At 42.7% G+C, this 16,112-nt stretch overlaps 1 protein-coding gene across 16 annotated transcripts in view; it reads right to left on the bottom strand.

The window, feature by feature from the left end:
- The window catches only part of ppp1r9a (protein phosphatase 1, regulatory subunit 9A), a 472,949-nt gene extending 457,598 nt beyond the window's left edge, over positions 1-15,351 (bottom strand). For 9 of the 16 annotated variants that reach the window (XR_015078433.1, XM_085988303.1, XM_085988307.1 and 6 more), the window contains exon 1: positions 13,508-15,349. Coding sequence is in view for 15 of the 16 variants with exons in the window: in XM_085988303.1 (XP_085844429.1) it covers positions 13,508-15,013 (1,506 nt within the window). In the remaining variant the exon portion in view is untranslated. Of the gene's footprint in view, positions 1-13,507 lie in introns of all 16 variants that reach the window. The other 7 variants (XM_085988314.1, XM_085988312.1, XM_085988311.1 and 4 more) reach the window with 2 other exon arrangements.
- Positions 15,352-16,112: the final 761 nt, after the last annotated feature.

Here is a 16,112-nt window from a genome sequence, read left to right as displayed (position 1 = left end):
GAGGACTCTCCACTGCTGTCGCTGTCTCCACCATCTGCTGATGCTCACTTGTGCGCTGTGATAGACCAGGAGGCAACACTACTCTAACTCGCGATGGCCCCACCGAGGTGTGCGTTGCTGCGCTGGTGCTGGGTGCGCCGAGTCCTGGTGACGCTGGTCCCTCAGCGGCTTCAGGTTTGGGTCTTCGTCCTGGATTGTGGGATGGGGGGGGCGTCAGTCTAAAGGGTGCATAGACAGAATGCTGAAGTGATTCAGTGCAGAGACAGAGATGGCTAGGAAAGGGTGCAAGGGAAGTAAGAGTAAGGTGGGATGTGAATCATAGAATGACTCCCAACTAGATAGGACAAATTTCAAATCCACCACACCATTAGGCTACTAGATGGAGGACTACACTACAACGTATGCTCGATCTTGGTGGTTGGAGTAGGAGAAAGGTAATAAACCATCTCCCTGCTGCAAATGCAACTTAATGAGGAGGACTGCAACAAATTACAAGAAGACATTAATAAACTTGCAGAATGGGCATATAATTGGCAAATGAATTTCAACACAGATAAATGTGAGGTAGTACATTTTGGTAAGAAAAATAAGGAGATCACATATAACTTGGAAAATAAGAAACTAAATGGGGTAGAAGAACAAAGGGATCTCCGAGTACAAATACACAAATCACAAAGTAGGGACACAGGTTAATAAGGCCATAAAAAAAGAAAACCAAGCACTAGGGTTTATTTCTGGAGAGATAGAATTGAAAAGTAGAAGTTATACTAAACTTGTATCGAACCTTGGTTAGACCACACTTGGGAGTACTGTGTACAATTCTGGTTGCCATATTATAAAAAGGATATAGAAACACTGAAGAGGGTGCAAAAAAGATTTACAAGGATGATACCAGAAATATGAGGTTATACCTATCAAAGGATGAACAGACTGGGTCTCTTTTCTCTTGAGAAGGCTGAGGGGTGACATAATAGAGCTCTTTAAAACTATGAAAAGTTTTGATAGATTAGAGAGATGCAAAGAAACCTACCTGGAACATTGGAACAAAATAACCGAAAGCCAAAGCAGATTAGAATGTTACCGGGCCCTAAAAAGAGATTATAAACTGGCAGACTACCTCACGACCATCAGAGACACAAAACAGAGACAGACCCTCACCAGGTACAGACTAAGCGACCACCAACTGGAAATTGAAAAAGGCAGATACAAGAAATCCTGGCAGCCTAGAGAGAATAGAATATGCGATCAATGTCTGGCCGGCGAGGTTGAAACAGAAATGCATTTCCTCCTAAAATGCGAAAAATTCAACACATCAAGAAACATATTATTCAACAAGCTAAGCCAAACAACCCCAGATTTCAAGGAATTGGATGACCTGTCAAAATTGAGATTAGTCCTGGGAGAAGGAGACAGACCATACCTTGGGGCCAAATATGTAACAACATGTCACAACCTGAGGACTGTTTAAAAGTAAGACTGTTTAAAATTAATATTGTTAAAAGTAATATTGTATGTACCCAACAAATGTCAAATCGATTGACACCTACAGAATGTTGGAAAACTGTACCTTTTTGCTATGTAAGCTTTGGCAATATGGTTCTCTGTAAACTTTCATGCCAATAAAGCATTTGAATTGGAATTGGAATTGGAATTGGAGAGAGAGAGAGAGAGAGAGAGAGAGAGAGAGAGAGAGAGAGAGAAGAAAACAAGAGGCCATCAATATAAGATAGTCTCCAAGAAATAAAATAGTGAATTCAGAAGAAACTTCTTTACCCAGAGAGTGGTGAGAATGTGGAACTCGCTACCACAGGGAGTGGTTGAAGCCGATAGTATAGATGCATTTTAGGGGAGGCAAGATAAGCATATGGGGAGAAGGGAATAGAAGGTTATGCTGATAGAGTTAGATGAGGAAAGACGGGAGGAGGCTCGAGTGGAGCATAAATGCCGGCATGGACTGGTTGGGCCAAATGGCCTGTTTCTGTGCTGTATATCCTATGTAATCCTATGTAAATGAACCAGTCATAGATTACAGAGAAGACTGTAGCTATGCTCGCTGAGGCCTACCTGCAAGGAACGTCAGTTCAGAGTCACAGAAAGGAGAGAAAAGCAACAGATGAAAATTGATGGGATATTTTTTGTATCCCATGAATTGACTGTGAATGACAGTTACAAGTGAGTCAAGTGTCAGACTGACTCAGTGATATCACTCACCGCAAGTTCTCTTTTTCTTTATGATCACTGTTATATTATTAATTATTATTTACAAGTTATTTTCCTCACGTCAAGCACCAAAGAACATTCCCATAAGGAAGCTCACACTCCCCATACTGGAGCATCACTTTATGCATACAATATTTGGTAACATGTTGCCCCCTGGTCTCATTTATGTAATTAGTGTACCCAATTAATACAATGGGGTTGTTCGCCTAAAAGCTGAGATGGTTAAGGGGAGATTTAATAGAGGTGTTCAAAAATCATAAATGGTTTTGATAGAGTAAATAAGGAGAAACTGTTTCCAGTGACAGAAGGGTCAATAACCAGAGGACACAGATTTTAGATAATTGGCAAAAGAACCAGGGACAAGGAGATTTTTTTTTTTTTTTTTTTTTAAACGCAGCGAGTTGTCCTGATCTGGAATGCACTGCCTGAAAGGGTGGTGGAAGCAGATTCAATAGTAACTTTCAAAGGGGAATTGGATAAATACTTGAAAGGGAAACATTTGCACGGTAATGAAGAAAGGGCAGGGGAATAGGACTAATTGGATAGCTCTTTCAAAGAGCCAGCACAGGCATGATGGGCTGAACTGCCTCTTTCTGTGCTGCATCAAAAAAAAAACACTCGTATTCTCCCAGTCTTCAAATAGCAGAACACTATTAGACCTTTCAATTTTGGCTATAAACTAAAAGTCAGGTTTTTTGAAACTAGAAAAGCAGTGGAAAATCAATGCTGCATATTTAATTATAGAATATTTAACTTACACCTCGATACAAAAATATATATATATTTTTTTATAAGTGCAACATTTCATTAACACTATTAGTAATACTAAACTTATAAGTGGGGTTTTGTTTAGCAACCATGGGGTCTCCAGCCTCTGACTCATGGGCTATTTTGGTACACTCGTGGGACGGGGGCCCCCATTAAATGAGTGTCTATTTCAAGTCTTTACGTGGCTCATCCACGGGGCATGTCCTAGCGAATCGTCACAGGCCAAGGAGGGTGGCGAATTCTGGGTGTTAAGGCGGACCGGGTTGATTTCGTGAATACAGGCGGCCAAGCACAGGTCTACCAAGCGTGTGGAAGTCACCATAAGAGGTACTAGTGAAACTGCGTTAAGTCATGAATTTTAATGTTTGATCATCATTTAATGCGGCTAGCTTTATTACAATTGACACACGTAATTATAATATATACAATACATCAATGATTAACAGACAGAAAAACTAGTAACGACAAGAACAACAATTTACAAGCACACCCCTGTGTGGAATCCGACCTGGTTCCATACCCACGTTCTGGGGCTCTGGTAGTTATATCTCGGACAGTCATTGGATGGTGCAGTCTCTTCGACCGTTACAAGAGCTGCTTTTCCTGTGTCCTTAAAGACATCGTCAACTTTGGAGAATTTTCTCTAGGTCCCTGGTCCCTTGGAATGGCGGCGTCTTCCTATCCAGCTAACCTGAGTTGATAAACCTCGGTTGGTAGCGTGCGAATCGTCAGCACTCTCGCCTAGTCTTGGGTCTTGATTGGCAGAGCCTTTTTCTTGTCAGCCCTGTAGGAGCGGGTCTGACGTGGGCGCTTGTCCGAGACCTCATCTCAGTTAAATCCCCGCAGGGAATCAGAGTTTCGTTTTCTTTGTTTCGATACTTAAGAGCTAGGTGCATGCGCCTAGCGACATAAACCTTGTGCTCTGAAGTTCGATCTGGGATACAAGAAATCAATAGGTCTCTTTCACAGTTGAACAAAGCTTCTGAAATTAAAAAGTGTTGGTTTCCTGAACTATGATTAGATGCTGGACACAGCTCTATTTGCATGTGCTATCAACCTCTTTACCTTGAATTGATTATTTTCAAGAAAATGCAAGCAATCTTTGTTAAGTAGTTTCTACTTGCCTTGCAATCGAAAATGTATTTGCACATGAATAATGCCTTGCCTCCCAAGTGAGTATGAAAAACCATGGCCATCTGGTGATGACATGGATATTTCAACTTGGCCAACTATTGCAGTAAAACTTTAATGATCACCCATATATCAGATAGATATTCAAAATAGAGACTTTATCATTTAAAAATCAGACAGATCTCCCTATCATGTGTCATGAATAGATTAGAATATCCCATGGATCTTCATTATACATTCTGGCTGTACCACACATACATACATACAAGTGTTTCTTGGAGAAATCACATTGTACTGCGTTAAATATTGTACTGCATCAGTAAGATGAATTACTATTACAAAAACTGATAAGCATAACTGGTGATCAAAATAAAATAAAGTAACAATTCCCATCTCTGAATGAGCAGTTCATCACAGTAGCAGAACTAGAAAAATGATTGTTCTTTTAAATCTTGTGCTCAATACTGCAAAACATACACATGCCAAATATCTGTGCCCAACCTTATCACACATTGGAATTCTAAACTTGGAATCTACAGCGTACATGAGAAACTGCAAAAAAATTCTGATCTTTCTATCTCCAGGTGTTCATTACCAAAGTACTAAAGAATTTTGGCAAGAAAAACTCACCTGACTCATTGCAATTAAAGTGCCCAGTGATCCAGTATATATAGAGAACTGTATAATCCACCCACATTAATTGCTGCCAGTAACTAAATTGCTGGTGACCCAATGTTTAACTCATGGATGTAATTTTGAAATACAGATGCATATTTATATTGTTCTCACTTAAATGTTCACTCCGTTTCTAGTTATAAGAATTAATAAGAACTGTAATTGCTCAGGAAATGCTAACAAATGTCAACAACTAACAAAAGTAGCTGCACTGTTTCCAGCAAAAGTAGTTACAAAAGGGAGCTTTTAGAATTAACGTGAGCTCCAAGTCAGGAATATCATCGGAGAAGGAAGCCCCTGTGTAGGCAAAGATTACTGCAAATTTCAACAGCAACCATTACTAAAAACTGAAGAGAAAAATTATGGCACGCTTAATCTACATACAGAACACACTTTAATCATCATTAAATACTGAGAGTTATAAAGGATGGGAATGTTAACCCACAGCCACCCCACTTGCCCAGATTCTTTTTTCCACTGCAAAAGAGAGTTCCAATTTCACAAATATAACTACTAAGCTATGTATGAGGGTGTGTATGAGAGAATGAATCAGTGCATTGAGAGATGTCAATTTTTTTAATTTGTATTCAAGGATTCTACATCTGCAGTAAGTTTTTAAACAGTGTGCCACCAGTTTGTTCTACCAAGCACTCACCAACCTCTCGCTTCCTTCTTCCCCCCCCCCCAGCCCCCATGAACTTGTATGAAAAATAATTTTTGAACTTAAATGAAAAAAAGTACAAAAAAAATTGAAAGATGTCGGGAAGCCCGCACTTGTGTTGGTAAAATGGGGATAAGCCTCTTAACTACCTGTTAACAGGCAGTTAATTGGCTGTAATCCCCTTCCCACCTCGAGGAGACGGGTCCCTGCGCGAGTCGGGTACACGCCTCCTGGGAAGATGGCACGAAGGCAGGTTGGAAGCGGGTTCGGTACCCGCTCCCAGTTTCTGCCATTTTCCTGGCAGTCCCGCCTCCATACCCACCTCCCCAGGGCTGGCAAAATTCCCCCCAAGATGATAGTATCAGCTAACCAAATTGAAGCCTGCACCAAACCAACCTGTAAACAGCAAACAAGACCTAATTTAACTACATATGTAGCTGATGGGATGTGCAGAAGTTCTTTATAAGATTCAACAAAAAAAACATATAAACAAAGGTTCTCTCGATTGATTCCTGGGAGGAGAGGGTTGTCCTGGGAGGAGAGGGTTGTCCTGGGAGGAGAGGGTTGTCCTGGGAGGAGAGGGTTGTCCTGGGAGGAGAGGGTTGTCCTGGGAGCAGAATGGGCCAATATTCTCTGAAGCTTAGAAGAATGAGCAGTGATCTCATTGAAAGATACAAGATTCTGAAAAGGCTTGACAGAGTAGATGCTGTGAGGCTGTTTCCCCTGGCTGGAGAGTCTAGAACTATGGTCCATAGTCTCAGGATAAGGGGGTCGGCCATTTAGGACTGAGATGAGGAAGAATTTCTTCACGCAGAGAGTTCCCTACCCCAGAGGGCTGTGGATGCTCAGTCGTTGAGTATATAGATTTTTGGATTCTAAGGGAATCAAGGGATATGGCGATCGGGCGGGAAACTGGAGTGGAGGTCGAAGATCAGCCATGACCTTATTGAATGGTGGAGCAGGCTTGAGGGGCCTTATGGCCTACTCTTGCTCCTATTTCTTATGTTCTTATTTTTTTTTTAAACTCTTGGCAAAATTTAGTCCTTTGAAATATTCTCACTCAGACCAAGTTTTCAAATTACCAGTATACTGCAATGTGTTCAAATTCATCTGACTCTAAACTGTGGAAACAGTTACAAATCTGTTTCTTTTTGTACAAAACTGTAACATCAAATTTTAAGCCTTTCCAAGCAAAGAATTCCAAAACTCTCCCTTTACAAAATATTTTCAAATGGAGAGAATGGAGTTTAGACATTAACGGGTCATCATCATCAAACACAAAACCATTCACTGCTCTAATTAAAGAATTTCAATATACTTAAAAAATATAAAGATGTTCTACATGTAATCAATCATAACTGTACCTAAGAAAATGTACAACGTCACTGAACAACTTTTGCATCAGAAATATTTTCACTTCTTGTTTTAAGCTACTTGCTAGAGTAGTTACAGCAGGTTCTTGAAAAAGATAGAACATCTGGATGAGTGAATGTATTCATAGCTTCAAAACAAGGCTTACAGAGGCTGCCAAAAAGAATAATCATTTGAATCTGACAAAGAACTGTATGATAAATACAAGGCAAACAAATACTACTAAAACATCACATAATTTATGTCATGCTTAAAAACTATGTCCTTTAGCACAAACCTTGCATAACTTGTTTAAGAAATGTTTCCTTCCTCCATTTACAATACACAAAAGTCTTCCAGAAGAGGACCAGCTTACTCAGTAAATTAAGCCATCTTTCTTCAGAGTTGAGAATACAATAATCTATGATGATTTATTGCGCACACAGAAAATTTCCCTGGCGGGATCTAGGAACTTCAATTCCCTATAATAGGAGGATAACATTTGAAGCATTCTAAAAATAGGATCAACGATTTTTTTTTTTTTTTTTTTTTTTTTTAAAAAAGGTCAGTTAGGAAAACGGTGCACAGAACAGCAGCTGCAAATTGTATGAATTTCCACTCTCAAAATTAAGCGTTAATTTTCCTTTGAGTGAATAGGATTTCAGCCCTTCATCTTGTGAAACTCTATATAAAGAAAGAGACACCCTTGTCGCCGATTACATCTACCACGCTTACTTTTCCAAAAATTATTTACTCAGGAGCACACAAAAGCAAAAGAGACAGATCAGGCTGTTCCAACCTCTACCAAAGACTGTCTGAAAACTTCCCAATGAGGAATCAATGCCATTTTAACTACTCAGAATCTCTTCAACAGATAATAAATCAAACCAACTAAGAATTGGAACCATGGATATTTTTATTAATGCAGTCACTGAATGCAATGAATTCCAATAAAATATTCACCATAAGTTTTAGTGACTATCCTTCGGGGGGGGGGGGGGGGGGGCGGTCGGGGATTATGGCCTATGAACGGTTGCCATTTCAGCTCTATTTGTGTTTAGTTCCTGGTCAAATTCAGTATAGGTTCAAATATGTACTGAAATTTGCAGCATAAAGTACTGTACATCATTACACTCCATTCTTCTCAAGCCGAGACCAAAAGACAACTTGAGTCTGTCTTGATTGATATTTGCCCATCTCCAGGTGATGAGCAATACTTCTTCACTGCTGTCCATCCTATGCATCTGTATGACTGGATTACATGTTCTCTACCCAGTTATAATATAAATCCAGCAGATTTAGGCTTTATCTCACTCACTAGGCACTAGGGTAAGCAATTTAAGCAACTATTTGTTTATTCTGTATAAACTATTTGTCTATTGTATATAAACATGTGCCAGAGTCAAAAAAACTGCTTAAAGTAGTAGAGATATCTGGAAAAAGTATGACAGCTGTGAGAGATAAGGATTAATTCTGGAAATCCAACTCCAGTCAAAATATATTGGTATGAAAAGTAAATCCAGTAGCATTACAAGAATCTGCTATGGGTAGAAATTCCAGTTGGTGTAGTCTACAAAGTTCCCAAAATGTGGAAACATTTATATTGAATCCACAGCCAAACATTATAATGCTTCTCACAGACAATGCCTATGCTTCGTTTCCACATTTAATATCTACAAAACCATTATATTAAGTTCAGAATGCTGAATTTTATATAGTAAAAAGACCCAAGAGGTTCCACGAGAAAGAGGATACTTGATACCAAAGTACCGCATACAGATAATACTACAGGAGTGCTCAGTAAATAATGTATGATGGACAATAAAAATGGAGAGGGAAAATAGAAGAATCAAAAAAAACCTCACCATTTGAGACCCAAGACACTCATAATTCTAAAATTTTGGTAGGGAAACCAACCTTTCCGACAAGACCACAAAGTTTCAAAGAGCTGTTCAAAGAATGAAGGCACCAAAAGACGGCTTCACAGAAAGGCTTAGCAGAGTTGGTGGCACTGATTAGACATATGGCAACTCATTATTTCACACTACTCCACATAAGTCTACAAATTTATATTCACAGGTAGTCTAGGCTATGATTTGGAGGCCATTACCATCACTTGATATCTGATATCACTTTGTGCCTGGAATGCCACCAGTAAGTGTAGTGGCTGGTGGTAAAAGTAGATGATCTTTGATTGTGGAGAGTAGTTAAAACCATAGAAGTTTGTAGCACAGAAGGAAGTAATTTGGCCCATCATGTTTGTGCCAGTTCTTTTCTAGAGCAGTCCAGAACTAATCTCACTGCTACTCTCTCCCCATAGCCCTGTATCCTTCAGCATTTCATTAGGGCAGTATCAGCATATGTAACAACACCTGTCTTAACTAATCAGAGCACTTCCAGGGACTTTGCATACACCCATGAGCACCATACTTCAGGTGTTCCTACACTCTGCAGTACTGGTGCACTTTAAGTTGTCATCTTCATGTTTATCAAAGGCATCAGATACAGCTGGGTCCGATCTCCTTGCTAAAACATCTCAAACATGTGTTTCTAACAATGTCTGGCACTTTTTAATTATCATGATGTGAACTGGGTAATGCTTCATATGTACAAAAACACCTTAGGTCACTACAGTTGAACACCCACCCAGTACTGTAATCCCCAAAGACACCACTACATCTTTTAAAAGGAAACAAATGAATATTTGAAGTAATATTATAATATCACAGATTAAAAATCAATGCACTCCAACCATCCCCTCCCCCCACCCCCACCCAACCCTTTGTGTTTCTTGGCATGGTATGCTCCGATCTCCTGCGTCCTCTTCTACTGTCTGGCTTGTTCTACCACATTCTGCCCCCTGCTGCTTTTCCCGTGCCCTCTCCACACCTGCTGACTTACACGGTTATCCTGTTTCAGCCTTTTTAAACTCCCTGGGCCCAGAGACTGCTTCCTGACTGGTCCATTTACACCAATAAAGATGCAGCACTGTTTAACCAATCAGGAAGCAGCTTTCTACTTCTCTGGGACAGGGATGTTCAAACCATTCAGCCAAGTCTTCCTTGCGTACAAGCTCCCAAAGGAATCACAGGATGGGGTTGATCGAGATCATGGATCGAATTTGGCCCACTGGCCACGTGTTGCACACAGCTGCTTTAAAGAGGAGGATGTGTTTATTCTGGACGTGTTGTCCTCAGGGCCACTGATTTACAGCAACTGAATAAGGCAAACCATTTTTACTATATTGAATCACAGGATTTTTAAAATCACTGTTCTGAGGCTTGACTATATTTATTTTTCTTGATAACCATTAATTGGTGGCCTTGGTTATCATTCCAATAGAAAACGAGTGAAAAAGATTTTTTGACTTCTGACGAAGGGTCGTCGACCTGAAACATTAACTCTGTTTCTCTCTCCACAGATGCTGCCTGGCCTGCTGAGTATTTCCAGCATTTTCTGTTTTTATTTGAAAAAGATTTTCTTTACATTACTAAAATAAAGACGTAAAAGTACAAGAAACTTATTGATTTCTTTGTAGCTAGGATTGAGGTTATCCATTCAGGTGCCTTTGTTGCTTCCCCCTTACCCTTGCCCACCAAGCCAAACATCCTCCTAGTCCCCACCTTACCTTAGCCCTAAACCCCCATTCCTCTCTAGTTTCTCACCCATCTCCCCCATGCCCAGATAAACTCATATTATCCAAGATACACCTCCTGCTCCCTCAATCTCATTCCCATTAAACTGATCACTCAACTTCCCTTCTCACCCTCCATGCTAGCTGACATTTTAAAAGATTCCCTCTCCACAGATGTTATTCCCCTCCCTTTCAAAACCATCATCACTCTCTCCTCAAAAAAAAGCACCATTGAACCCTCTGTCCTTACAAACTACCATCCCAGCTCCAACTTCCCTTTCCTCTCCAAAATTCTTAAACGTGCTGTTGCCTCCCAGATTTGTGCAACTTCTCCTGCCACCCCGTCTGAATCCTTCCAATGAGGATTTCCCCCCCACCAACAGCACCAATACAATACCAAAGTCACAAATAACATGCAATTTGACAGTGCATTATCCCTCCTCGTCTTACTGAACCTCTCCACAGCCTTTGACATACCAACCTTGTCCAAAGCCTCTCCTCTTATCAAGTTAAGAGGGATTGCCTTTGCTTTGTTCAAATCTTTGCTATCCTATCAAAGTCAAATCATTTCTACCAATAGCTTCTATTTGCACCTCCACGCTGTTACTTCAGGAGTCTTTATTCTTGGCTTCCTCCTTTTCCTTATCTACAGGCAAACCCATGTCAACATCAAAGGCATACAAGGTCAACTTCCACAGGTACACTGACAACACCCAGCTTTACCTCGCCACTGCCTCAGTTGCTAGATTACTTACCAGTCTTGGATAAGCCACAATTTACTCCCGTTAAACATTGGGAAGACTGAAGCCATCACCTTCGGCCCCAGCCACAAACTCAATATGCTCACCACTGATTTCATCTCCCTCTCTGGCCAATGCCTTAGGCTGAGCCAGACTGCTTGCTATTTCAACATTCTATTCAACCCTCAGCTGAGGTTTTGACTCTATATGCTTCCTATCACAAAGACCGCCTACTTCCACTTCTGTAACATCACCCGCCTTCACCCTTGCCTCAGCCCATCCTTCAATGAAACCCTCAACCAGGCCTTTGTCACCTCCAGACTCGACTATTCCAAACCTCATCTAGCCAGCCTACCATACTCCACGTCAGCTCATCCAAAACTTTGTTGCCCGTATCCGATGATGCACCAAGTCCCGCTCATCTATCATTCCGGCCCTCGTTAACTTACATTGATTCTCAAGCACCCAATGCCTCCAATTTAAAAATCTCAGCTTCATATTAAAATCTCTTCATGGCCGTGCCCCTTCCCAATTTCTAACATTCTCCAGCCCTACACCCAACCCCCAACTCTCCATTCCTTGGACCCCAGCCTTTTGCGCTTCTCCCCTCACTTTGCCCCACATTCTAGAATTCCCTTCCTAAACCCCACTCCTCTCCATCTCTCCTCTTAAGGCACTCCTTGAAACCCACCTCTGACCAAGCATTTGGTCACCCCCTCATCTTTTTTGGCTCAGCAGCCATTATCATATTGCTGTTTGTGGGAGCTTGTTGTGTGCAAACTAGCTGCTACGTTTCCTACATTACAACAGTGACTACATTTCAAAAGTACTTCATTGGCTGTAAAGCACTTTCAGATTGACAGGGTAGATGCCGAGAGGTCGTTTTCCCCGAGTGGAGAAGTCTAGAACTAGGGGGCATAGTCTCAAGGTAAGGGGTCGGCCATTTAGGACTGGGGTGAGGAGATCATGGGATATGGGAATCGAGGGGGAAAGTGGAGTTGAGGTCAAAGATCAGCCATGGTCTTATTGAATGGCGGAGCAGGCTCAAAAGGCCGTATGTCCGACTCCTGCTCCTAATTCTTATGTTCTTACATTCTTATGTTCAGACATCCTGAGGTCATGAAAGGTGCTATATAAATACAAGTCTTTCTTTTCTATTTTTGTCTGATTGAGCCTCTGAAGCACCTGGAAACATTTATCTGCATTAAAGTTGTTATTGTGTGTGGTGTGACTAGCTGAGACTAGCTTTAAAAATTGAAGTATACAGTAGGAGGAATTTAATTCACGTAAACGTTTAGGGCTAGGTAAGATTTTATACACATATACTTGTTAATTCATGTAGATGTTTCTTGAGGTTGAAGTTTAGTGATCATTTTGGTCATGCTTATGTTATATTAGAACGAGGCCCAGCATTATATTCTGCACGTCTGGATTCCCTTTTTGATTCATTTCAGGGCACAATGCCATCAGAGTTTTTTCATTTTATGAACTATTTTTAGTTATAGTGGGTTTAAATTTATTTTTCAACATTCTCATGATGTTTCAGTTTGTTTTTGTAGTGGCAAGTGCAGTTGGTATGTTACGCACTAGGGACTGTATGGACTGAAGGCTCAAGCAGTGAGCCTTTATTGTTACCTTTCCTGCAAGGATAGGAATAAACTGCCCAATCGCGCTGTCCTTTAAAGATTGAGAAAACATTTTTTTAAATGCATCGTTATATCTGTATTTGCAAGAAAGAAAATGACGTTTTATCTATTCATCAAGCATTCAGTATGATACTTCAAGGAATGTCTTGCAAAAGTCAAAACCAAATTATTTATAACTGTAGAACAAGTAAATCATAACCCGGGCGGAGAGGGCTGCATTTTCCAGAAACATTGCAAGCCAGGATTCCTGTATTCCACCAATGTTATCATGTTGTGCTTTGCCGTTTACAACAGCAATGTAACATAATTTACGTCTATATCAACTGACCAGCAACCACAAACTGGCACTTCTGTCGCTTGTGAAATAGACATCATATTGAAAAACAAACACTCAGTAACTGCACTGAAAGTGATCCAAATGGGATATTCCTTTACATCAGCGCTCACTGCAAACTTAACTCAATTCAGATTTTTAAAGCCAAATAATTCCGTTTACATCTATACATCTGGTTAAAAACAAGTCATTGTTATAGATATTAGTTATTCTGCAACTTTTTTAAAGATATGTCAACTACATTTCTGAAGAATATTTTACGTACTTAATTGTCTTTACAGGTTTATTTGTTAAAGGTGCCCATAACATGGTTAGCCATTGCAATGCATTGATTAATGATTCACTTACTTTTATGGGAGCTGTGCTGAATTTAATTTTCCTCTTGGCTGGAATATTATCTTCATCGGACAATCCCGTTACTTCTGTACATTCCACAACTGGTTCATAATTATTTTCATCGCTATCCACTTGCTCCTCTGAGTCGTCATAAGTCTGCTCCCAACCAGCGTCATCTGATTCCACACTGCAACCTTCATTTTCCACATTTTGAACTTTAGGTTCAGTTTTTGGATATTCTTTCTCGCTGCTTTTGTCAGCTGATCGACTTATGACTGGAGTCCCAGAATGTTCAGCTGTACTTTCCTCGGAGGAATTTTCACTTGCTGTTGAACCTCGTTTACCTATCGGTATTTCAGCTCCAGCAGTACTGCTTTTTAGAGAGTCTGAAACAACACTGGATTGCTTCACATCCACAGCAATATTTACGTGCTTCCCAAAGTCATCGCTACCTTCCGCAGTAGATCCTTGCCCCTGTTGGTCATCATGATCGTCTACACCTCCATGGATCTGCGGTTTAATTTGCCTCACCTCTACTGCACTGCTCTGGCTAAAGGAAACCTCTGTTTTTACGGTCTCTGGTGGTAATGCCGCGTCACTTGCGATGTTTTGCTGCTTTTCACTTGTCCTAGGTGAACCTGCAGCATCTTGGTTTACAAAATAAATCCCATATTGACCTTGGATAGCGGATGTTTTGGAATCCGGTTGCTGCTGCTCCCCGTTCAGTCGTTCAGATATTTTAGACGGAGCGGATGGGGCAGAGGCGCTCTGTCCACTCGCAAAGTACGGCCCGCTTTCGCCGGCCGCCAGGTTTTGCTGCTCGGTGTTTTCGAAGACGGCACTGAGCTGGCTGACGGTGGGCGACACGGTCTCCGCCCTGGGGCTGGTGCTGTCCAAGGACTCGGTGCTGCCTCTTGCCGAGCGGAGGCCATCGATCCCCCGCAGCTCGTCCAGCAGCTGATCCTGGGAGCCCTTCCTCTCCCGTTTGGGCGAGCCCTGTTGGGAAGGGGCGGCGGACTCGCGGGTGCTTTGCTCGAAGAGCTTGCGAGTCTCCGAAAATTTGGAGTAGGTCGATGGGCCGTCCCGCCTGGAGTCGATGCGACTCGTCCGATCGGACACGCTGGAAGCCAGCTTGACACGGGCGCCGGCTGCAACCTGCGCCACATCCCGGGCTCGGACTCTGCGGTGCGGGGACGAGGGGGCCCCTCTGCCGCCTTTGCTTCGGGCAGAAGCCCCATTGTCCTCGCCGGGCCCCATGTTCATCTGCATAAACAGCATGTTCTTGATCCGGTTAACATTGGAGCCGTATTTCCTTCCCCGGCTTTGCGGATGCTGCTGCTGCGGCGGCGGCGGTTTCTCGGAGCCTTCCCTCGCCTTTGAATCGCCTCCTGTGGCCGCCACCCCCGCGGCTTTACTGAAGCTGGTTCTGAGAGCCTGGAACTCGGTCCTGTAAGCGTTGCGGTGCGGAGAAGCGCTGCGGAGGGTCGATCTCTCTCCTGAAGCCTCGGTCTTCATCATGTTTTACCGTCGGCAGCAGATGATGATGAGAGAGCGAGGCGGCTGTTTGAAAAACGATCCTCCTTTCACACACACACAACTGCTGCCTGGAAATCAATGCACGGACCTCCGCGGGGGCTCTCACGCGGCCGCTGTCACGCCGGGAGGAGGAGAAGCCTTGGGGCGCAGGGGGACAGGTGCCCCTGAACCCAAAGCGCAGCAGCTGCTGCTGCCCGCTAACATGCCGGCAATGCGGCGAGGCTGGGCTCGGAGGCGAGCGGCGGTCCGAATGCGAGCTCACGCGCTCTCCCCGATGCCGCGCGGACGCGGCCGTTCCTCTGACAGCCTCTCTCGCTCCACTAAAGCCAAACGCCCGGGCACCGCGCGCCGGCGACGTCATCGCGCCACCGCGCGTCAGTCAACACAATATCGCAAGGTCCGGCACGGGGTCGGGCAGGCCAGCAGCGTACAGGGGCTTGACAGCTCGAGGGTATCGCCGGTTGCCACGGTACAGGATACCATAGCACAGTGCAATACAACACTGGGCAATGCATGTCAGCACATACCGCATTGCGCAGCACAAACTTGATTATATCCTGCAACGGTAATTGCAGTATAAGCTGGAAATAGTCAGTCGGTAGGTAGTCATCATCTGTGGCAGAGATGCTTCTGGTGTGGACCCCTCCTCATCAGAACCTTAACAGATGCTGACTACCTGAGGGTTTCCAGCATTTTCTGGTTTTGTTTCAGATTTACAACAACTGCAGTGTAAGGGTAAACCGGGAGAGCTTCTTCTCCCCGAGACCAACCCTCTGATATAAAGGGTCGACGTCCACCTTATTCCCAATCAATCACTCGGAGTCCGGCGGTTCGTTCAGTAAAGCAACTTTATTTACAAGTCGACAGGGAAGACACTCCTGCTGGGATGAATGCTCTCCGATCGCTAAGATCCCCTGCCTTATATACAATTTTTTGTTCTAAGTCGTGGCTTACATCATACAGTTGATTTTGGGTGCAAATTCTTGCGACCAGTGTGCACATTTTGACCGTTACATAGTCCTGTGGCCCCCATATGCCCATATGTTATCTTTACCACATTCCTCAATTGGTAGCTAACGGT

The sequence above is a fragment of the Somniosus microcephalus genome, chromosome 5, assembly GCF_052327205.1.
Source record: "Somniosus microcephalus isolate GS21.2 chromosome 5, FLI_Smic_1.0, whole genome shotgun sequence".
In the NCBI taxonomy this organism is placed as follows: Eukaryota; Metazoa; Chordata; class Chondrichthyes; order Squaliformes; family Somniosidae; genus Somniosus; species Somniosus microcephalus.
The sequence above is the reverse complement of the archived record's forward strand: the minus strand, read 5'-3'. Positions and strand labels throughout refer to the sequence as shown.